At 59.7% G+C, this 22,310-nt stretch overlaps 2 protein-coding genes and 1 long non-coding RNA gene across 9 annotated transcripts in view; 2 read left to right on the forward strand and 1 right to left on the reverse strand.

Moving 5' to 3' along the window:
• On the forward strand, positions 1-18,265 carry LOC143652245 (exocyst complex component 3-like protein 4). Of its 4 annotated transcripts, none has more exons than XM_077123646.1 (14): positions 1-44; positions 3,804-4,219; positions 5,930-6,575; positions 7,686-7,797; positions 8,090-8,212; positions 8,522-8,622; positions 8,763-8,843; positions 9,421-9,535; positions 10,052-10,171; positions 10,267-10,419; positions 10,985-11,106; positions 12,201-12,351; positions 16,043-16,260; positions 16,358-18,264. In XM_077123646.1, the coding sequence occupies exons 2-14, from the start codon at positions 3,820-3,822 to the stop codon at positions 16,530-16,532; spliced, it is 2,517 nt and encodes an 838-aa protein (XP_076979761.1). In that variant the 5' UTR covers positions 1-44; positions 3,804-3,819; the 3' UTR covers positions 16,533-18,264. The 4 variants fall into 4 exon arrangements, with proteins under 4 accessions (XP_076979761.1, XP_076979760.1, XP_076979762.1 ...); XM_077123645.1 differs by lacking the exon at positions 1-44 and adding an exon at positions 81-721 and having other exon boundaries at positions 16,358-18,265; XM_077123647.1 differs by lacking the exons at positions 1-44; positions 10,052-10,171 and adding an exon at positions 81-721 and having other exon boundaries at positions 16,358-18,265.
• On the reverse strand, positions 16,911-21,403 carry LOC143652252 (uncharacterized). 2 transcript variants are annotated; one of them, XR_013160534.1, is made up of 5 exons: positions 21,237-21,403; positions 20,414-20,493; positions 19,334-19,533; positions 19,033-19,176; positions 16,911-18,174 (listed from the first exon to the last, which is right to left on the reverse strand). It is a non-coding gene; the product is annotated as an uncharacterized LOC143652252 (long non-coding RNA). The 2 variants fall into 2 exon arrangements; XR_013160535.1 differs by lacking the exon at positions 21,237-21,403 and adding an exon at positions 21,006-21,203.
• The window catches only part of TNFAIP2 (TNF alpha induced protein 2), a 13,065-nt gene continuing 11,925 nt past the window's right edge, over positions 21,171-22,310 (forward strand). The window contains exons 1-2 of one of the 3 annotated variants that reach the window (XM_077123650.1): positions 21,171-21,413; positions 21,971-22,070. The gene's annotated coding sequence lies outside the window, so the exon portion shown is untranslated. Of the gene's footprint in view, positions 21,414-21,970; positions 22,071-22,120; positions 22,198-22,310 lie in introns of those variants that run through there. The other 2 variants (XM_077123649.1, XM_077123652.1) reach the window with 2 other exon arrangements.

A 22,310-nucleotide genomic window follows, 5' to 3' on the forward strand; every position in this document is an offset into this window, starting at 1 on the left:
GCAGCCTCTTCTACTGTGGAGCCAGGGTCTCATCCACTTAGCAGGTATGTTCCTGGCAGGTGGGACGGATGGGGGAGGAGGGCAGGGCCTGCAGGGGCTGCAGAAGATTCTGGGTCTGCCAGTGGCCTTCAGGCTGAGGGCTTTGGAGCCCAGTCTGACTATGATGGAGTGCCAGCTTGGGTGGCAGCGAACACGCGCACACACACACACACAGATACACACACACACGCAAAAGCACATAGACAGATGGACATCACAGATTGACAGGGAGAACCTCTTGCAGGCACTTGGAGGCACACAAACACAAGCACAGAGTCACATACATATGGGAGACACACTCAGGCCACAGATGTGCAAAACAGAGCCACACAAAGATGTGGACACACACATGAGCTCACACTAAACGTGAGTCTCACTCATGTGTCTGCCTGGGGTCTTCACTGTGTACTGGTCTGGCTGGGTGCTGGGTCAGGCAAAAATCCTGCCATGTGGGGCTCCTCCTCAAGTGGCAGAAACACCCCAGACCCTAAAAATGACTGTCAGCCACAGAAGAAGTCCCCAGGCTTGGACCAGGTCCAGGGCATGGGACGCTGAGTGTGGGCTGGGGCTTAGCTGATCAGGGAAGGCTTCTTGGAGAAGGAACAACTTCTGCTGAGCCTCGAGGGACTTGACAGCTGGATATGATGAAGGGAAGTCCTCCAGGGAGATGTTCGTGGCCATGGTGAGAACATACACCCTTGTTTTGCCCTCATTTCCAAGAGACTTCCAGGTTGTAAGGGACGACCGCAAGGGAGGTGTGTACTTTGCCGGGAGGCCCCTGATGCTCTTTGGAGATAATCCAAGGGGGTCAGGAAGAACACAGTTAGGTGGCTGGTTGGGGGTCAGGTGATTGGGGGGTGGCAGGTGGAGAGAGGAGGGGACATGGGCTGGGCAGGAGGATGGTCATGGTAGGGGGAGTGACCTGCCTCCAGGACTGGGGCTGCAGAAGAGGGCAGGAAGGGAGGGACAGCTTCCTTCCTTCTTGCTGCTCAAGTCTGACAGCTCATGGGGGCCTGGGCAGGAGCTCCCAGTGACCGCATCTGCTGGGTGGTATCGCTGCCCCACCCTGGCACATCAGCTGAGCCAGAGAGATTGGGCCCTGGGCCGGGGGTTCAGGGACTTGAAGCTCAGCCAGCTCTGAGCCCCAGGCAGGGAGCCGAGCTCAAAAGTGGGGACACTGGGGACAGAGAGTCTGAAGGATAAAGGGAGCTAACCTATCAGCCAGAGGTCATGCTGGGTGACAAAGTCAGCAGGGGTCTCAGACTGATAGGCACCTGCGTGGCCCTGGCCAGGGCAGCTGAAGAGGGGGACGCTCAGGCTGGTCGGCTCGCCCCTCCTTCAGCGGGGTGATGAAGAGGGAGGAGGTGGGTAGAGGGAGGCTGCCAGGCCCAGCCAGGTGGCAACCTGTCCCCAGGGATGATCCTGAGTGGCTGCTGAGCAGATGGGTGATGGCAGGTGGTGCATGCAGGCCAAGAGTCCCCTGGAGATGAGGGTGCACATGCCCGGAGCCTGAAACCTAGGGCAGATTTGGAAAGCACAGAAAGCAGGCAGAAAGGGCATGGCCTTGGCAGAGGCAGGGAGGCTGGACTTGCAGGGGACAGAGAGGAGACTGGAGGGGTTCAGGTGTCAGGAAGAACCAAGATGGATGGTGGGGAAACTTCAGTCCAGAAAGGGAAGGATCTGAATGCCAGGTGGTGGCAGGGCTTGGCCTGAGGGCAGAGGGTGCCACGTAAGGGTTTAAAGCAGGAGAGGGTCCCACTGGGTTAGTGCTTCGGGAAGGTCAAGGAAGGCTTAGGAAGGTGTTGAGAGCAGGGTCGAGGGGTGTGGCCGGCAGAGTAGCGGCTGACTGGCGCTTCAGTGGCCCTTCAGGGCAGCTCTGGTAAGACAAGTGTGGTGAGGCAGCCTGGGGTGGCTAAACCTTGTGACTTTTCAATGGATCCAGCGGCCCACCTGCCCCTCCTTACCGCAGAATCTGCCTCTAGGATTCCTGGGAGAAGTGCTTCCAGAGGTTGCCAGGTCCCATCTTGGCACCTGGGAATCACCACCCTGGCCCCTCTGCCGGGAGAAAAGGTGCCACAGACAGTGATCAGGGAGACACAGGCCAGGGGAACCTTGGCTCCTGGATTTCCAGGAGGACCCCTGAGCTGTGTGACCTGAGGCAAGACCCTACCCCTCTCTCAGCCCCAGTTTCGGCATCTAGGAAACTGGGTGAGTGACACCCTGTAATCCTGGGTCCACGTGGACCTGATCTGTGCCGGGCTTTTCCGGGCGCACAGTGGGAGCCTACCGGCCGGAACCATTCTCTTCACCCCCACTCCCGCCGCTGCTGGGGTGTCAGACCATGTGTCTAGTGCTGAGAGGGACCCCAGAAGAGAGAGGACAGCGGAGGCCAGTATAAGCGGCTCCCGCGCCTGTGTTCCCTGTCGTGTGTGAGTGGGGTCAGGAGCAGGGCCATGTGCCCCGGTATCAGGGGAGGGCAGTGGTCAGGGACCCTCAGGGGGGCCTCCCTCCAGCTGCTCCCTGTGTCCTCCTGTAGCCCCAAGGACGGGGGACTTTGGCTGACCCTAGTGAGCGTCATTTCACCCAGACAAACAGGCCTGGTGTCCACTGTCACCCAGGATTCGGGGGCTGGCTTTGTCCTGATACTCGAATTAAGGTGATGCAGGGAGGGAGCAGAGAATCTTGGGTCAATGACCCCCTTCGATCGTTGGATCCTCCAAGCACAGTGGGATAAGGGGAGGTGCCAGCAGGTCTGGAATGTTCCTTTTTCTCCTAGCCCCAGCTTAACCTAAAGTCAGAAAAGGAAACACCGGGGTCCTCTGGGTGGAAGGATGTGGGAGTGAAGCCCTAGTCGGGGTCCAGGCAGCAGACGTCGGTAGCTCAGGCAGTGGGGAGGATGGGGAGGGCAAACTCTGCCCAGCACCCCATGCCCTTGGGCCCCCCCTGCACTCCCTGAGGGGTAGGGGTCTGGGCAACACCACACAGTGGCTAGGGATGGGGGAGGCAGCATTGGGAGTCTTCCCCAAACCCCAAGTTAAATATAGACCTGGGGCCCTTTCTGCCACCTTCCTACTGTCCACGGGAAGCTGGGGGCGACCTTGCTTGTCACCCTGTGGCCTGACCCGGGCTCTGCCTCTGCTGTTTCTGCCACAGTCCAGGGAAGGGGATGGATACCCACAGGGGGTCTTATCTTGTGCTTCTCCCTGAGTGGAAAGAACAGGCTTTTTCGGATAAAGTGGGGGAGAAAGGGCTCTGGAGGATGGTGAAGGGGGTGGCAGCTGCATATTAGCAGTAAAAGCCCAACGTCCTGGGAGTCCTGGGTGTGGCTGCCAGGCCCAGCCCCCCATCTATGGGCTGTGGGTTTGGGCTGAGCCCCAGAAGCTGCATGTTTAACTACCCCCTCCAATTCTATTGAGGAGGGGCATGCAGCAGAGATTGTCCCAGAGGGCCACATGAGGAGTCGGGCAGGGTTGGGGGGCATCTGGAGCAGCACCTGTTGGGAGTATCAGCAAAGCTTTCCATTGGCTGCCCACACCTCAGCACTCAGCTGGGGCTTGGCCCAAAGAAGGCTCCAGCCATGAGTGCTGTCTGGTGACATTTCCCTTTTGACAGCTTGGTGGCCGCCTCCTCCAGGAGGCCTTCCCTGATCAAGCCCCTGGGCCCGGCCGGGCCCCACAGGTCTCTCCTGGGTTTCTGCGTCGGCTCCTTAGGGCCGGGCATCACCTGTGCCCCCCAGGCCTCCTAAGTCTTGTTTTCACCCTCAGCTGTCCTGTCACCAAGATGCCATTGCCCTGGATACTGACCTCTGGCCCTGAGTTGCCGAGTTCCCAGGACCCGACCCAACAGCCGACACCAACTTGGAAGCCCCGGCCTGTGAGTGGCGCCCACTGCGAGGACACTGCGCGGCCCAGCCTGGGCACCCTTCGGCGGGCTTTCTCCTGGGCAAAGCAGCGAGCCTCGGGCAGGGACAGTGCTGAGGACCTGGGCCTGCTCCGGCGCAGCTCCAACTTACACTGGTCCTTCCGATGGTCCCTGGATCAGGGTGTGTTTACCATGGAAGTTCAGGGTCCCGCTGCTCCTGAGATGGCCCCCAGCCTCCGCGCATCCTTGAGCAGCCTGGACGGGGTCAGCTGGCAGGCATCTCCTGGTGTTGTGTCTGTAAAACTGGGACCAGAATCAGGTGAAGACCTCACAAACAGCACTAAGCACGGGGGGAATCTGAGGCCAGGCCATGGAGCAGCAGAGTCCTGGCCTCCCAGTCCCTCCTGATATGGGTCAAATGCATTGTTCTGTGCCCAGTGTGCATAACAGCCAATCCATGGCACCCGGGTTTCAAAAGGAGAAAGAGTTTATTGCTGTGGAAGGAGAACAAATGGCCCATCAGCCTAAAACCTGTCTAAAATTCTGGTAGTTTTATAGTTTCAAGAGATGGGCAATGTACATAGAAAGTGTGTGTGTAAAGATTTTTCTCAATAAAAAAATAAAAAAACAAATAAAGAAAACATAGGTGTAGTGGGGGGAAAAATAGGATAGTGAGCACAATGGCTGCAGATGATGCCACTAGAGGTGATCTAATCACTGCGCACGGGCAGATTGGTTACATGCTTGGTCACAGAACATTCCTAAGGAAATGGTGGCCTTAACAGATGCTAGGCATGACTTTAGAATTCTAATGTGGTAAAGGTCAGATATAGGTTAAAGTTTAAGCCCCTGTGCATGGCAGGAAGGCCAGTTTTGGTTAGCTGTAGCTCTGTCTAGTAAGAGAACAGGCTTTGGGAAGGGTACCTTCATTAATAAACATTAGGGACTGTCTCTTGTGATCACAAGACTCTGAAGTTGTAAAACAGGTAAGGGGGTATAAGTGGGGCCAGTCACAAGGTTTTGCAATCACAAGCTAAAGTTGGGTTCAGTCATTCTAGGTATTTCCTTCTGGCTATTCTACAATGTACTAAAAAATAAAAGCGTCATCGATATAGCAATGCAGGCATCATTATTTGTTGAATCTTAATTTATTGTTGCATCTCCACCCTCCACGTGAGCACTCACTGGGGAGATGAGATGTGAGGTTCAGAAGTGTAGAGAAGATGGCATTGAACCCAGATCTGCATGACTCCAAGAGCTCTGGCCTGTGCACAGCCCAAGCTGCCTTCCACAGCAGGGGGCCTGCCCATACCAGGGCTATGGCAAGGCGCTGGCATTCTCTGATCAGGAGGTTGCAGGGGTACAGGTGGGCTATGGCTGCTTAGAGGGGAGGTCTGGGTGGCTGCCCAGAGGAGGAAGCACTGATGTGGGTTCTGAAGGAGTATGGCTCAGGAGGCAGAAGACTGCTGGGCCTGGAGAGAGGTGCAAGGAGCAGGGACTGCTGCTGAAGTGGGCACTAGGGCAGGAGCCTGGGCAAGGAAGGAAACACCTAGACTGAGCTCTGACCCATTAGACCTGTAGTAGAGCTGCGTATAAGGTCACCAGGTCTGGTTCAGCCGAACTGGGTGCCAGTGTGGGGACCCCCGGGCTGGCCAGTGCTGGGAGCCTCAGGCTCCATCTTGTTCCCCACTGCTGATCCAAATTGCTGTTTTCAGCCAGGCTTGGGAGCTGGTGCTCTGCCATTTCAAACATGAGTCCAAGGGAGGGTCCTTGGCTAGTGGGGGCAGTGTTGTTCCTGGAGCAGGTCTTGAGTTGGGTGTTGGGACCAGGGGACAGGCAGCTCCACTCAGGCTCAGGCATCACGGCTCACCCTGACTCCCACTGCAGCCTGGTGGTGGTGGCAGGGGTGGTGTTGGGGGTGGTGGTGTTGGGGGTGGGTGGAGTGGTGGGTGGCAGAAGGACTACACACCTTAGTTCTGGCCGAGGTCCTGGCTCCCTCTCTGCTCACATAGACTCCTGTCCCCTGCAGAAAGCAAATCCGTGGCCGACCTCATCATTGAACGGCAGCTGCTGGCTGCCTTCGAACAGCTACAGCGCCTAGAGAAGGGGCTGCTGGCCGCCAAGGCCTTTGGGCAGGACCCCACGGGTTTCCCGCGACGTGTCATGGACCTCTGCCAGTATTACGACAGGCTGGCTGCGGAGATCGGTGCCATTGTGCGTGAGACGCTCGGACCAGACGGCGTAGACTGCGCTACGCTCAGCGAGCTAGCCCGCGTGGTGCGCGCCGAGGAGGAGGCCCACCCGGTGTCCTCCGCAGACGGCGACTTACTGTGCAGGCCGCGCCGCTGGCGCCAGCGCTGGGAGGACGCGGTGCAGCGGAGTGCACAGGAGCGCGTGCAAAGCGTAGCTGTGAGCGAGGCTCCAGGGGAAGCCGAGGGCCCTTCGCACTTGGCGCTGCTCCTGGCCGAACTCGGCCGCTTGGTCCGAAGCGACCTGCAGAAGGTGTGGAGGGACGTGCAGCCAGCATACGCGTCCGCCGGCTTCCCAGCATGGGAGACCTACCTGCAAGCCTTCCACCGCGCGGTGGCCCAGCGCCTCCGGGAGCTCGCGCAGGACCCCGGTGGCTGCGAGCAGCCCTATGTCCTGCTGGATTGGGCCGCCAACGTCTACAGCAGGTGAGGTTACAGGCGGGAGGGCCACGGGACCGGAATGGGCTGGCACTACCGCCCTGGGTTTGGGGAGGCCTTCAGGACCCCGGGCCATCACAGAGCATCTTCCTTCTCCCTTCTCTTTTGGGGTGGGGCCTGGTGACTCAGTCCCGGACATTCCCCCGGGCCTGTACACACACACACACACACACACACACACACACACATGCTCATTTCTGGGTTGGGGGCAGTGGGGAAGGCCATGGTGCACTTCCATCTCTGGGTTTCCTAAGTGGTCACTTGCAGGCAAGTTTCCCAAGGTGGGAAACATTTGAGGCCAGGGTCCCAGTAGGGCAGAGGGACCAGTTAGAAGGTGTGTCCTCTTCTGCTCAGTACCTTTGGGTGAATAGAAAAGGGCAACCCTCCTGGTAGGACACAGGCTGGCATTCATAGCACTTAGTGTGCGCTGAATTTCATCCCCATCCACCCCCTTTGGATTGGAATCTTTGTGCAAGGCACAGGCTGCTAGGAGCCTGCACTCTGCGCTGTGACGTGGCGATGGATGTCCCCCTCCTCCCCTGGTAAGAGCCCTCCCACCTCCACCGGCAGGAGGGTCTGCTGGAGGAAGGGGCCCAGAGGCCCCTAACCTGTTCACTTGTCCTGTGGCTAAGGCAGGTACCTGTCGTCTGAGGGCCTTCCTGGGGTGGGCTAGTGGCGGCAGGTCCCTGAGCTCTGTGGTGCTGATGGTGAGGTTGGTGGGAGCAGAGGCCTAGAGCCCAGTCTTGGGTGACCTCCACCATGAGGGCAGAGGTCACCATCCAGGCAGCCTGGCCCCCAGGTTCATCTGGACAGCCGACTACATGCCCTCATCCTCACACAGCTGGTTGTGAGGAGTGCCAGGAAATGGAGCACTCAGAAGCTTCTGGGAGGGAGTATGGCAAAGGACCTTGGAGGCAGGCCTGTGTGTGTGTGGGTGTGTGTGTGTGTGTGAGTGTGTGTACATGGCCCAGGTTCAGGAGCCCTGTGGGGAGAGTGTCAGGATTTGAGCCAGGCCCCAGGGTAATTGCGGGGGGCAGCTGCTGCCCTTTGTGGGATGGGAGCCTGCCCAGGTCCTCAAGCCCGTGTCCTGCCTCCCAGTTCTGACTTACTGGGTGCTCCAGACCTGCCACTCCCCTCAGAGCCTCTGCCTCCGCTGCTGCCACCCGACGTGTGGGAGCGACTAGAGAACGACTATGCCAGATTCCTGGAGGTGAGGACTAAGCTGGGCCAGCTTGGAGGGGGCAGGTCTGGACAGCAGGGGTGTGGCCAGACCAGAGGGGCGGGGCTGAAGGGGTGGAGCCAAGCTGAGGGCTCTAATGGACTGCTGGAAGGTGCCCTGGGTCGCCTTGGAAAGGTAATGCACACATCAAGGTTGCCCCTAGGGGTGCCGGCCTGCGGGCCTATGTCCCTGTAGCGGGGCCTTTGCCCCAGAGAGCTCTGGACATCCCCCGGGAGGTCCACCTACCTGCCAGGGCCTCACTGCGCCCCTGCTCCCTGCACAGACGAAGATCACCAGCTGCTTCGAAAACATCCTGCGGCTGGAGCAGAGGTGCTGGGAGGCTGCTGAGGCCCCTGACATACTGGAGGGCCTCTACCACAGTCCGCTGTCCAGTGATGTGCACATGGTGCGACCCAACGCAGGGCCGAGGGGTGGATGTGTGTGGGGTCTGGCTTCGGGCTTGGGGCGAATTCCAGTCCTGGCCTCCCTCCCCATTTCAGGGGGGCGCAATCTGGGCCCCCAGGGCGCTGGGCGGGGCAGGGAGCAGTGGAGAACATTCCTGGCTCGGCAGGTGGCTGGCACGTGTAGGGGTGGGGAGGGTTGGCTCCCCGGGCTGCGGGAGCACCTGGAAGAAGCCGAGAGAGCGAGTTGGGCTGGGGACATCGGTGGACCAGACAGGGGGAGGACAGGCGCTGAGCACGTCCCATGCTCGCAGCTCGTGGAGCAGCACGTGGAGGCGGCCCGCGCTGTCTCGGCGCGGCTGGAGGCCACCACCTTGAGGATCTGCGCGAGGGCGTTCGGCCTCTTCGTGCTCAGGTACTGGGGAAAGGGCCCGGGCCAGGAGCCAGGTGTGAGCACTGGAAGGGAGCGACCCCATCCCAAGGCAAGAGGTCGGGTGGGGACCTTGAGATGGGGAAGGGCTAGGTCCCCATGAACTTGGCGCCCCCCGTCCCCAGTTTTGAAAAGGCTTGTGTGGAGTCGGAGGCCGTGAGCGAGCCGTACCTGGGCGCCTACATCAACGCCTGTGAGGAGCTGAGGTGGGTCTCGGCGTCCGGCACTCCCAGGCGCGGCCAGCAGGGGGCGGGCGAGCGCAGGGAAGGCGGCGGCAGAAGGGGGACGCGCTTGAGTCCCAGGCATCTCCATCAGGGGTGGCACAGGCAGGGAGCCTCCTGTGAAGGCGGGTCTGGGCCCTTCCCCTGAGAGAACCCCCACCTGTCCTCCTGTGTTCCTGGGTTATGGAAACTGGCAACAGCCTAGGCCTCAGTTTCCTCAACAGTGAAATGAGGACGTGGTCACCTTGGTGGGGGGGGGGGGACAATTATGAGGCTGAAAAGGAGAGTCCTACCTGTGCCAGCCATTCTCCACTGCTTGTCATCAAGGAGGATGGTGGGCTCAGTACAAAGCTGCCAGAGGGGAGGTCTGCCCTGGGTTGGGCCACGCCCCTCCACTAAACTTTCTATGATTGGCCCTTGGGCTTCGGTGCTGTCTCCTCATTTGTCTCTGCCCCCAAGATACAGCGTGGCCCCAAGGCTGACCTTCACATTGTAGTCTAAGTGAATTCAGTTGGCACGGTACCCAGCCTGTGCCCCTTCACCTGTCCTGGCCCCTCCCCAGGACCAGTCTCCCAGCCACGTTCCCGGGAGCCTTTGACGAGCTGCAACAGCCCCTGGCAGCAGCCATCTGCAGCTTCCAGAAGCAGTTGCTCCAGGTCTTGCAGCGCGATGCACAGGTGATTGGGACGGACTCCCCGCCCCGCCCCAGACCTTCGAAGCCTACCTGTCTCTGCTCGCTTTCCATGCGCAGCAGGTCACAGTGTCCATGTAACTCCAGGGGCCATTTCAGTGCTGTGTGTGGGGAATGAGAGAGGACCCAGGCAAGTTCCCAGCTGAACAGGGACAGTCTCTACCTCTCAGGGTTGACGACCCAACCCCACGTGGGTGTGAGCCAAGGGTATGTCCAAGAAACCAGACCTCGGCTCTCACTGGCACCTGGAGGCCCAGGGCACACCCTGGGAGCAATTCCTAGCATAGGCCTAGTGACCTAGATCCCGAATGGAGAGGAGATGGTACAAGGGAATCTGGTGGAGAAGAGACCAGGTAGCAGCCCAAAGTGCCCTCCTGGTGACAGATTGTTGCTGTATATGAACGGGGCCTGCCAGGAGGGACCAGGCTCCATGTGGGGAGGGGAGGAGAGTGTGGTGGTGGAAAGCACAGGGTGGGAAGACTCTTTTCTCTTGGCCCCACAGCCTCTGTTCAGGGTTGTGTGCAGCAAGTCCTGGCTGACAGAGGACACGCTGCAGCCTGTCATGGACAAGGTCGTGGCCTTTGCCCGTCGTCTGTCACATGTGACCCCGCCATGTGCACAGGTGTGGCAGGACTCCGGAGTGTGGGAAACGTGGGGGCCACAGCTGGAGCGAGTTCAGAGCACCGCCCCAGCTGACCCCCACCCGGGCCCACCCAGGAGACTCTGCACGAGCTGCACCGCTACGTGGTCCGCGAGTACCTGGCACAGGCACTGAGGCCGTGTGAGCGGTTCCGGGGCAGCAAGCGTGTGACCGCCTCCCAGAGGATGAGCCTCGATGCAAAGGCCATTGATGACACATTCCGAGGCCTGGTAGGAGCAGTGCCCGCCTGCCTCAGAGCACCTCCACGCGGGGTGTCCTGCCCGCAGCCCCTCCATCAGTGCCCCCAAAGTGGGGACGGATTCAAAGGGCCCTAGCGCAGTGCCCCCCTCCACCAGGTGGGAGGAGGGGCTAGGCAGCAGGCAGAGCTTGGACGGAGCCAGTTTGCACGTCGCTTTGTAAACATTTGCGTACCAGTTGTGGGTCTGTGGGGGAAGGGACCAGGGTCACAGACACATCTGGTGGGCCGAGACTTGAAGGTGATAAACATCCCGCTCCCCCCGTTGCTGGGCTGTTGGTTGCCTGGCCTGTGGGACTTCCCGCAGCACTGCCTGGGCCAGACACGGTTTTCCCACGTGGACTGAGAAGGAAGAATCCTCTGCCCATTGCGTGGTGGGGAGGGAGAGGAACAGTGCGTGGCGGATGAGCCCTGAGGAGGGGCTGCACAGGGCTGAGAGGTGCCCCGTGGAGGGCTGTGGGCAGGGGCAGCCAGGGGCCTCCCGTGCTGTGTCCCGTGGAGGAAAGTCCTGCCCTGTACCTGCCACCCTGTCTCCGTAGGGCTCTAAGGCCACGTGGCTGGGCACGGCCATCCTGTGCGTGGCCGATATCCTGGGGGAGACGAATAAAGACAACATCAGGCCCCACCTGGAGAGGCTCATCTGGAGCTACCCGGACATCAGGTGTGTGCCTCACCTGGTCCCCGCTAGGTTTTGACCCAGTGCCGCGGTGATTGACGTCTAGGGAAGGGGCCCAAGTGGCTGCGAGGGTGGGGGTGGAGTGCCAAGCAGTTTGTTGGCAGCGCCCCAACGGGCCTGGGCCTGTACGTGCACGTGTGGAGGGCCGCGGGGCCTCAGGACCACCCGTGCACCTGTTCTTGGCCCATCGGGGCAGGAGCAGTCATGGTCCCAGTCCCCAGCGTCTAAGGGAGGAGGTGCACCGGCTTGGGAATCCTGTGGGGCGACAAGGGCCAGCCTGGAGTTTGAGGAGTCTAGGGGAGGAGACTTGGTGCCACCCACGACAGTCTGCTGGGGAAGTAGCCTGGCCCCAGGAGTCTGAGAGGGACACACGTTCCGCCCAGGGGACAGCCTTCTCTGGGAGGTTCGCTGCCATTGAGACCCGGCTGGGAGGAAGGAGGCTTTGATCCTGGGGCGTGTGTTGGGGAGACGATGACTCATGGAAACCAGTGGAAATCCCAGCTCGAATATCTCTGGGGCCTTGGAGATTCCAGGAGGGGAAGGCGCAGAAATCCCCGGCCCAGCCTCTTCCCGACCCCACAGTGGCCCAAACGAGTTTCCTGCCTCCAGCAAGCGCAGGGTGAGGCCAGGCCAGTCTCCCAAGCATTGGCTCAGAGGGACCAGCCCTCGTTCCTGGGCTCCTGCTTTCAGCCCTCGAGTCGCTCCGCCCTTCCTGGCCCTGTGCCTTGCTCCTGCCTCCATGGTGCCTCTCTCCTTTCTGCCTGGCTGGATTCTGCCCAGCAGTGCTACCAGCAGGAGGCTCCAGCCTCTTCCCAAGGCCCACGCGCCCCCTTGCCCCTTGCCCCTTCCCTAGGGCCCTGCACCCTTGCAGACCCAGCCATTTGCACCTCATGTACCAGTACTGCCCCTTCTCCCCTTGGCCATTTCCCCCCTCACAGATGCTGCTCTGGGAAGCCTGGGTGCACTCATCCTACAGCAACAGCCCAGGGGAGGCCTACACCCTGGGATCCCCATGTCCTGGGGCTGAGGGTGTCCCTGGAGGTGTTAGGTCTGCAGTGAGGGGGCCGCTGTCTCTGCAGGTGGGAACACATTCGGGCCATCCTGGCACTGCGCGGACTGGGCCGGCTAAGGAACCAGCGCCTCTGGCGGCACACCCAGGACCTGTTGAGGGCGGAGGGCCCTGAGACCACCGGGACCACCAGGGACCGTGTGCTTTTTGGGGAGATCAAGGTGTGCCTGTCTGTGAATGTGCTACTTGCCTGCCTCTGTCTCTCCACTGGGTAGAGGGACCTCAGGCTCAGGCGTGTGGGCATAGGTGAGTGTCAGCCACCCTCCCCCAGGCACCCATTCCCAGGCTGGCAGCATCAAGGTGGGAGCTCAGGGAGTCACTCTCGGCCCTGTGCCCCTCCCTGAAGCCGAGTCATGGAAGTTTTCTCTTCAGCCGTGCACGGCTGCGGGGGCCGAAGAACTACGGTGCTAGAGGCATTTTAGGAATTTGCGCCAGAGTCTCCTGGGGGTCAGAGGCTCCCTTAGTGCTACTCCCTGGGAGGCCTCCCAGCTGACTGTCCTGCACCACCTCCAGTTAAGAATAGGGTATTTATTTTTTAAATAAATGGGAATTGAAATGTAGCCTCCCTAAGGAGGCGACGCTGCCACACTGGCTGGGATGGAGGCCTGGGTCCCCGCGCACCGAGGACCAGCTGGAGGTCCCTGTGATGACTCTGTGTGTTGGAGGGCCCTTTCCTTCCTGTCGCCCCATTCTATGGATGGGGAGACTGAGGCAGGTCCTGAGCAGAGAAGGCCCACACCTGCTCACTGACCTCATGCCAAAGGACCTTGGTTCAGCAGGGTTGGGTCCTGCTCTGTCACCTTCTGGGCTGGCTGTGTCTTTGGTGGACAAGGAGTCAAGGCTTGTTCTGCAGCTTGGGGTATTTGGGTTGGATGTGGGAGGGACTTCCCAGTTGTGAAAGTTATCCAGCTGCACTGCATGCCCCGTGGAATGCTGGCATGTGTGTGTGTGTGTGGGTGTGGGTGTGTATGGAGGGGGGGCGGTGATCCTGCAGATCTCAGCTGTGGCTGGGGAGGGCCAGGGGACTGTATCTGTGACTACCAGGAGGCTGCTTGAATGTGCACCCTGCATTTCCCCTGCCCCCCACTCCAAATCATCTCAGGGAATGCTAGGCATAAAACTAGGCTCCAGCTTGTGGGGGAGGCTGCTGGGAAACCAATTTGCATTGGCAGCCCCTGGCTGGCCAGGGGGGCTGAACCTCTGAAATGGGGAAGGTGACAGGGAGCGGCTCAGACAGGCTGCTACAGGTGCCTCCAGCACGCCAGCTCCCCCGCAGCAGACCTCACCTGTCTCCGGGCCTGACCCCAACCTTGGCAGAAGGGGAAGGGCAAGGTTAGAGAGGGGGGTTACTATAGGTGGGCCAACGTCCCGGGAGCTCAGTAAAGTTGACTCTCTCAGGGATAGGGCAAGGGTTCTGATGCTGTGGGGCCCCCGCGTGGCCGACCCAGCTCCCACCCAGCACCTCCTGGACCTTACAGTGTGGACAGCCAGGAGGGTGGGGGCAGTGCTCAGGCCATTCTCCCCTTCTCCCCATCCCAGGCCCAAGCACAGAGCTGCATTTCTGAGGGGCTCCGGAGAGAGTGGGTTGAGTGCTGGGGGAAGGTATCATCTTCCCTGGGAGCAGGTGCCAGGGTACTCCTCCCACCCAACCGTGGGTGCCCTGGAGTTGGGGTCAGGGGCGGGGCAGGCAGGGGGCCGGAGGGAATCTAAACCTCCCTGAGCTGTGAATCCAGTAGGGTGGGGTGAGGAGGTTGGGGTAGGTGGGGCAGAAATGAGGAAGTGGAGAGGTGCGGGAGTTCCCAGCTTCAGGGCTGGGTGTGGGGCAGGGTGCATGTGAGTCCTGAAACACTGGCCAGCCATCCTGGTGGCCATAGGGAAACTGAGGCCTATGGGTGGCCCGAGAACCTCAACACAGGGTTAGGACATCCAGAGAGGGTGACCCTGCCCTTAGGGGAGACATCCAAGGGAAGGGCAGGTGATTGACAGGTCAGCCTCTCCCCTGCCTGACCCCACAATGGGACAGCAGTGGCCACCAGCACCCTGGGTAGGAGTTGCAGGGCAGCAGGTGGGGGCGTGGGAAGCCTTGATCTGGTTGGGCCCTGGGTGCTCTCACCCCGTTTGAGGCTCAGGCCCCTCTACAGCCTCTAGCTGTGCCTGACTGAGGCCCTGGGCTGGACGTGGAGGGACCTGGAAACGTGTTTCCAGGCCGGAGTAGTGAGGGGGTGGAGGGATGGGGGTGGTCAGTCATGGCTCTGCCTCATTCCAGTCATGAGACTTGGGCATATTCCCTCTCCTCTGTGTATTTCAGCTTTTCCAGCTGTGAAATGGGGATGCTTCCCAGCTGGGAGGGTGACATAGTGTGAACCCTAAAGCCAGGCTCCTGCCCCTTCAGAACCCATGTTCCCAGGGCTCCAAGCAGGCCATGGTTCAAGAAGATGCTAAGAAGGTCTTGGGTGCCAGGTAGGGACCCTAAGTGTGGATGACAGCCCAAGGCGGGTAGGGGTCACTGGATAGGGAAGAACCCAGGGGAGCTGGGAAGAGACGCTCAGCATGTCACGGTTCCCTGATGGCACGGGGGTTCAGGCTGACCAGGACTGTCTTCCTGAGGATTTCGAGGCTAAGCGAAGTCTTCCTGGCAGGAACCGTGTGCGCGTGTGTACTCAACGCTCTGACCTGTGGTAGGTGTGCACACGGGTGTGCATGTTCCGTGTGCCCAGTGGCGTCTGGCGGCCAGGTCGACGTCCCAAGGCCTTACCGGGGAGGGAAGGAGGCTGCCCCCAGCTCCTAGGAGAGCGCCTTAGGTGGGGCTGAGACTCAGGGGGCGGTTTGGCTCAGGCCCAGGTCTCTGAGCACTGACCTTTCTGTCCTGGGGCCGGTCCTGGGAGGCCTTGCAAAGAGCATGGAGGGTTTCCTTGGCCACCCTGTTGTCTAGGCTAGGCGTGGGGGCCTGGGGGTGGGTTGCTCTCAGAGAACAGCTTCCGGATTCACTGGCCAGATTGTCCTGCTGATAAGGAAGTATACGTGTGTGTGTGTGCGCGCGTGCGCATTGAAGGGATATGCTAGCCCCTTTCAGAGCTCCTTGGATTGGAAGAGGCTTGCCTGGCCTCAGCCCCTCCCTAGGACAGCATAACCTGGGGACATCTTATTCTGCCTGGAGAGCTTGGAACCCAGGCCTGGCCAGATGGCCCCTGGTTCCCAGCCTCTGCCTGGCTCCCCTCTTTCTTGCCTGAGTGGCTCAGCTTGACCACCGGTTCCCTGGGTTCCTTCGTGAACAGGAGGTGGCTTCCATTTCTGTCCCTGGGCCTGCTCGGAGAAGTTTCTTGGGTTTGGGCCCAAGCCAGGCTAGGAGAGCAAAGGGAAGGCACAGGGTCCAGAGGGCAGGACGGCCCAAGGCAGGGTGCCGAGGTCTGATGAACTACAGCCCTCCTGGCCAAGGACAGCACGTGAGGTATTGGGAGGGGAGGAGATGTGCATGTCCTCCTGCCTCAGGCTGGGCCAAGCGGCCCTCGGTGGCTGCCTCTCCCTCTGGTCCTCTGCTGCCCGGGCCCTGCCCCTGCTCCTGCTGTTGTGTGTCGTGGTGGGAAAGCCCTCGAGGTGGAGTCCGCAGGACTGTTTGTGGACCCCAGCTGTGCTGGGTTCTTACTGGTCACCTGGAGGCACCTTCCTCTCAGACTCTGTCTTGTCTGCCACGCAGGAGAGAGGGCCCAGCCGGCCCGAGAGCTCACAGGTCAATGAGCCTGGAAGTCCTGGCACAAAGGACACACCAGACATGGCGGTCAGCCGTGGCATAGCGTGCCTGGATGGCCTCTCCCTCTTCCTTCCTCGCCTGGTGACCCTGACCTTTTCTTCCAGGCCCCCGTCCTTGGGAGGCCCCCTATACACTGGAACGGCGTCCTTGCTGCTCTGGGATCTGGTCTCAGATCTTGCTGCAGGATCTTTCCCTGCTGCCTGAGAAGAGAGGGACGCTATAGGGTCACCACGGCCTCACAACCTCACTTCCTTCCTTTGTTGACTCAAAGAGGTGCCTTTGGAACCTCCAGCAGGGACAGCTTGGAGACTTGCCTGCCAAGGTCAGTGTCTGCCTGCCAGTCACCTCAGGCCTGGGGGCAGGCCCAGGGCTGCCCACGCCCCACCCCCACCCCACCTCACGACATTGTCCTTCCACAGTCACGCGGTCTGCAGGGCTGGGCAGCTGTCTTGTGACCAGCCCTGCAGTGAGACGATCATGGACTCCACAACGCAGCTGAAGGCACACAGCAAGCTCTGGTGGCACAGGGCCAACCCACCCACCCCACGTCTGGAGGGTCATGTCCTGCTGGATGGCAATTCAGGCACCCCTTAGTAGGGAGTATTGATTGTGGTATGGAGGGAACTTGCCTGGCAGGAGCCAGGATCTCCTGTGGGTGCGTGCCCCCAGAGTTCTTAGCCCACCTCCTGGGTCCCTGCTCTGCAAACACTCGTGGGGAACCAGTCTTGGACAAGTCACACCCTCCCCTGGGTCCACTCCTCTCCTGGGGTCCCAGGAGCCTGCAGTAGCCATTGCAGAGACCTGTTCTCCTCCTAGGACTTTTCTCGACCTGCACATCCACCCACCCACCTATAATCCTTTTCAACTTTGTTGAAACTTTTCAGTTTTCAGCGTATTTGAGCATCTATGTGTCACCTCACATATGACCTATATCATGTGCACAGACACTGAAATAAAGAAAAAGGTGGGCTAAGAAAAAAAGGTTTTCAGTTTTAATTGTGATAATGTCTTAGAGCATATTTATAAGGTCCAGTATTTAAAAGGGTCAATAGGATATAAAGTGACAAGTCTCTTTCTTGTTCTTCTTCACTCTGTCCCCTTCTCCAGAAGCAGCCAGTGTTACTGGTCCTTGTAGGATTCTTGAACTTGTAAAAGGCAATATTTATCCAAAGAATATAACAGGAACGGTGGAATTTCCCCTCAGTGAATTATGTTTTTCTTGCTTCCCACGGAATCCATGCAGTGGTTAAGAGCTCAGCCTCTGGGTTCAGATACCCCTGGGCTGGAATCGCAGTACAACACCCACCTAGCTGTGTGACCATGGACAAATTACTCCACCTCTCTGGGCTCAGTCTCCCTGTGTGAAATGGGAGGATGACATAGAAAATACACATATGAGGCTGGGAGACCAGCCTCCTGTCCTTTAAGCCTGGAGGCATCCTCTGAGGATGAGGCATCCTCTGAGGATGTGTCAGTGCCATTTCTAGGAGGAAAGACTGAGGGCGAGAAAGACTGAAGCCATGTGTCCAAAGACACAGATGGACATGACAGAATTGTCTGGGATAGAGCTGATCCCATACCCACTCCCACATATGTCTTCCTTCCCTAAAGTCCAGGAGCCTGGACCTCCTGGCTGTTGGGTGAGGTGAGGGGAAGTGACGAGCCCTGTGGTGGTTTGGGGCAGGCTCTCTCCTTTCCCCTTTCTCCTCCTCTTTCCCCCTCCCTCCGTGCTCCATGCAGTGCTGGGGTTCCCACCAGAGCCCCTGCCATGTGACCAATTTCTGTTATGTACCGACCAGGGCCCTAGCGGTCTAAGGCTCATGGCTGTGTTCCCGGAAATCATGGCAGCTCTGGGAAGCGTCCACGGTGCTGTGAGCAACAGGGCAGTCCCAGGCCAGAAGGGGTGGGAACCAAACTTGGGTGGTTGCCCCACTCTCTGCTGCCCAGAGTCTTGTGAAAGGCCCTATTAGAAGAGTGAGCTGGCCTCCCCGAGGAGAGTCCTTGAGGCCTTTGAGTTCTGCCTCAACGCCTCTTCCAGGAAGTCCTCTTGCACTGCACTCCTTGGAGGGCTGCCAGGATTGGGGTTCTGTTGTCTCCTGGTCTGTACTCTCTTGTGCAGGCCCATCTCCACCACGGCAAGTGGGTCAGGCCCTTTGAGCACCTTTGGTGAGCATTCCCCCTCAGGCCTCAATTTCCCTGTCTGCCAGACCCAGAGTCGTCCTTGGCATGGCTTCCTCTTGGGAGAAAAGGAAGAAGCTATTAAATAAACAACTCCCCATGGGTGGAGGGGTAGGGAAACAGCCTGCTGGTGTGTGCCTGGTCTGCTGACTATCCTCAGCCCCTTCCTTCAGTGAAGGGACATGCTATGAGGGTGGCTACTGGTCAGCTGTCCTGGCCACCCAGGAGAGCTGACCAGGAGCCACCCTATGGGCCTAGGGGAGGCCAGCAGACCCTAGCTGAGGCTCCGTATGCTATGAATGAGCTTGGGCAGGTCACTTCCCATCTTGGGGAAGGCTGGGTGGCAGCAGGGACCCTAGCCTCAAAGCCTCAACCTATGTATCCACTAACCTCTCTGAGACTCAGTTTCCACATCTGTCAACAGGGGATAAAATGGCTCTGCCCAGTGCATTTTGTGAGTGGGACATGCCCTGGAAATGTCCCAGGAAGGAGGCCCAGGAAGGCTCTCAATGGGTGCTGATGGCCCGAGAAGTGAAAGGGAGAAGCAGGGTCAGGTGCCGCGTCCTGACAGCCAAGGTTAGGGCAGCGGGAAGCACAAGTCATCGTGCAGAGGGAAGTGGGTCTGCGGAGGCCTGGGCTGCCTGGGCCAGAGAGGGAGGGGCCGTGTGGACACTGAGGAATGCCTTTTCCAGCCTCCTGGGGAGTCCACCCATGGGCAGTACCACCCTTTGACCCAGGCCATTTGTCAAGCCTTATGGCCAGGTCCTGCTGCTGTAGCCAGGCCCAGGGGGCCACAGTACCCCCACCTAGCCTTTGTACTGCCCCCAGATACCCTCTATTCTCCACCTTCTAGGGAGCTTCCCTCCAGCCAAGCTCTTGCACAGTCTAGAGAGTGGTCAGTGGGAGGCCCACTTACCACACATCACTCTGTATCGTTCTCTGGCCTCCGACCCTCCAGATGTGTCCTCTATCCTGGCATTGAGGGTGGCTGGACTGGTGGGACCCTCCTGCTGTCCCATAGACAGAGGTGGATGTTTCAATTAACTGGTTCAACAAGGTGCTGAAAAAGATGGGGAAATCTTTTCAAAGATGAAAAAGGAGCAAAATGTAGTGAAACCTCCCATTTCTGTATCTAAACTGTCTGGCCTGGCAGTCCTTCCTTGTGTCTAACAAGTTCTTCAAGCTGCATTTCAGACAGTTGAGCAACATTGCATTACCTGTCGGCTCCTGTCAGCTGAATCCTCTGCCAGGTGCAGCCAGCTCAATGCCCATCCTTGGGGAGGCAGGGTAGGGGGCAGCAGCTGACTGTGAACATTCTGGGCCAGCATCTGATATTCATTTCCTGCTGGGGCAGCTTTCTTGGCTGGCCTTTGCCTCCCTCTGGAAGTCCCTGGACTCTTGGAGGTTGTTTCCTCATCTGTCAAAAGGGAATAAGAATAGCTCCAGCCTGCCCAATCGATTCCACTGGCTACCATCCTTTGGCCCACTCTGCAGCCCCACTTTCTCAAGTTTTCCTAGGGTGTTGGGGACCTCACATGCATGACCATTGACCCTTACTCCTGGAGTGCACAGAGAAGTGGACAATGCAGCCACATAAGGAGAAGGCAGCATCAGCTTTTCCAAACCCTGCTGCTGGTGTGGATGTGGGGCTGCTCAGACTTGCAGGCAGCCAGGTATGAGATGGGGGGTCCAGCACCTGCCCAGGCTAACTGGGACTGAGACCAGGAGGCCAGGTCTGCAGCCCAGCTCCTTCGCCTCGCTGTGCACAGATGCAAATTCACTAGTGATTCCCTAATGTGGGTGGGGTTAAAAGAGTGGGCAGCAGCAGTAACGCAGCACGGAGATTGCACAACAAGTCCAAAGAAAGAATCCAAGGGGCAGCCGGCCAAGACCCTCAGTTCTCATTCTCCTCACCCCCTTAGGCTGGGCCCTGGCCCGGCCCTCAGTTTCCTTGTGTGTACACTGGGGAGCAGAGGCTGACCCTCTGAGCCCAGGGGTGCAGTGACTGTTAGCTTATCTGAAAACTGGGGTGGTGGTCACCCCCAGGGTCATAGGGAGAGAAGGGTGGGGTGCCTCTCAGCCTGACAGCCTCCTGGAACCCCCCCACCCCCACTCCCGCCACCATGGCTTAATGACAGTCCAGGCCCAAACACACTGGTCTCTCAAAGAGGAAGAGGAAGTTCTCAGCCCCAAGGAATGCCGCCCCCCCCCCCCCAAATTAGGCTGTTCTTCCCTGAGTCTAGGCTGGGGAGGGGAGCAGGGGAAGGGGGTGGAGGAACAGGGGGAGGAGTACTCGCCAGAATCGAAAGGGAAGCTGGTGCCCAAGGGGGAAATTCCTGAATGACATGGTCAGTTCCAGAGCGCAGGAATTCCTGGGCTGTGAAATGAGGAAGGGGTATGTCAGTGGGGGGGTCCTTTTCACCCCTCCCCCCAAGACTCAAGAGAAACAAGGCTTAGATGGGCGCGACTGAGGCCCCAAAGGAGTGTGACCTGGTCAAGGTGTGCCAAGGTGTGTCCCTCTCCCCTGTCTGCCTGCAAGATTCCATTCTGGCCCAGTGCTAGCAATGAGAAGTGCTTCCAGGACAAGTCCCAGGCCTGAGTGTGAATTTGGACTCTGCCATCTCTGATCTGTGTGTGACCTTAAGTCCATCATGTGCTCTTTCTGAGCCTCAGTTTCCTCATTTCAACAAGGCTAGATAATGAAGGTTTGTGCCCACCCCCAGCCCAGGACAGCCCAGAGTGGTGCTGTGTCAAGACTCTGAGCCACCCTGCTGTCCCCTTAGGGCCCCTCCTCCAGTAAGCCCAACCCTGTGCCTCTATGCAGCCATGGATCTGGCCAGGAGGGGGCCTTCTTGTTGCAGAGGGCGACCCTAAGTAAGGTTTAAGGACCTTCCCGCACCCCGCTTCGGGGGGGCGGTGGGGGCGCTCTCCTGAGCTGGAGTGGGTGCTGACTTTGGGATGCGGGAAAGTTCGGCCGGCTCCCAGGCAGCCAATCAGGAACCGCCGTCGGACAATGGGCCAGGCTCCTGGCCAATCCCGGGGCCAGGGGTGCCAGCCCTGCTTCCCACAGACCCGGGGCCTGCCGGGCCTCCCCTCCCCTCCCCTCCCCTCCCCTGCTACCTCCTCCCTGTTCCCCCGTTCTCCCGCAGCACAGCGACCCGAGCGGGCTCTGGCCTCCGCCCGCGGGTTTTCCGAGGTTGCCGAAAGGGCGGGCCAGGCGGGGCGGGGCGGAGCCGGGGACTATTTCAGGCCGTGCTGGGCTCGGGCCGGGGTAGCGGGGAACCCGGCCCGGACACAGTAAGTTGACCTCCGCCGTGCGTCCGTCTCCACCGCCCCGATCCCCCGGCCGGATTCCCGAGGGAGCGGCCCGGCCAAGCGTCCGGGCCCAGGGCAGCTGAGTGCTGGCGAGGCCCGGGCTTTGGGCGGTCCCACCCGCTGCTGGGGAAACCCAACCCCATGCTGAGCGCCTGGGGTCGGGACACAGAGGATTCAGCTTTGGCACCCGCAGCGCAGGGCTCTGTCTCACGGAAGGCAGGGAGGAGGGGCTGTGGGGTAAGGCCCAGGGGCTCCCTTCCCTGGCCAGTAGGGAGACCGAGGCCCAGGGGCGTGGTTCCCGACGATGTGACCTAGGTCGAGTCACTGTCTCCACCCTGTGCCCCAGGGTCCTGGTCTTGGGTTGGGGGTGGGCTGTGCTATCCAGCCCAGGGCAGAGAAAGCCAGGCACAGAGCTGGGGAGGCTCTGATGGGGGTTGGGATATTTGTGCATGTGGAGCGCTGGGGAGTGGGGAGGAGCTTGGGGAGTTTGGCTGGGGCCACACTTTGTGACTGAGCAGTCCCGTTCTGTTCTGCTTCAGTGTCCTCATCTGGGAGCTGGGGCTTAAAGGGACAGCCCCCCCTGCAGTCCCTCTGCTTGTGCACCCCCCAGGGTTGGCCTGACAGACAGGATACTCACAGGTACTGAGGCCTGACTGTGTTTTTGCCAGAATCCTCTCTACAGCACTGAGGTGGGTGTCTTTGCCCCAACTCCACAGTTTGGAAACTGAGGCCTGTGAAGGAAGGGTATGTCCAGTGCATACAGCTAGTGAGTGGGGCACTGAACTCCCAGCCACTTTCCTTTCTACTGGTTCAGCAGCCTCCAAGACTAAGGGCAGGGAGGGGGCTGAGAGGGGTTGTGCAGGACCCCAGAGGGGAGGA

This window comes from Tamandua tetradactyla, chromosome 12 (assembly GCF_023851605.1).
Source record: "Tamandua tetradactyla isolate mTamTet1 chromosome 12, mTamTet1.pri, whole genome shotgun sequence".
Lineage (NCBI taxonomy): Eukaryota > Metazoa > Chordata > Mammalia > Pilosa > Myrmecophagidae > Tamandua > Tamandua tetradactyla.

What these genes read in the sequence shown, in the direction of transcription:
- LOC143652245 (XM_077123645.1), top strand. Translation starts at nt 681, where the DNA reads ATGATGAAGGGAAGTCCTCCAGGGAGATGTTCGTGGCCATG. An exon ending in GCCGCCAACGTCTACAGCAG is followed by an intron (nt 6,576 to 7,685) that starts GTGAGGTTACAG and finishes CCTGCCTCCCAG; the next exon opens with TTCTGACTTACTGGGTGCTC. An exon ending in TGCTTTTTGGGGAGATCAAG is followed by an intron (nt 12,352 to 16,042) that starts GTGTGCCTGTCT and finishes CTTTTCTTCCAG; the next exon opens with GCCCCCGTCCTTGGGAGGCC.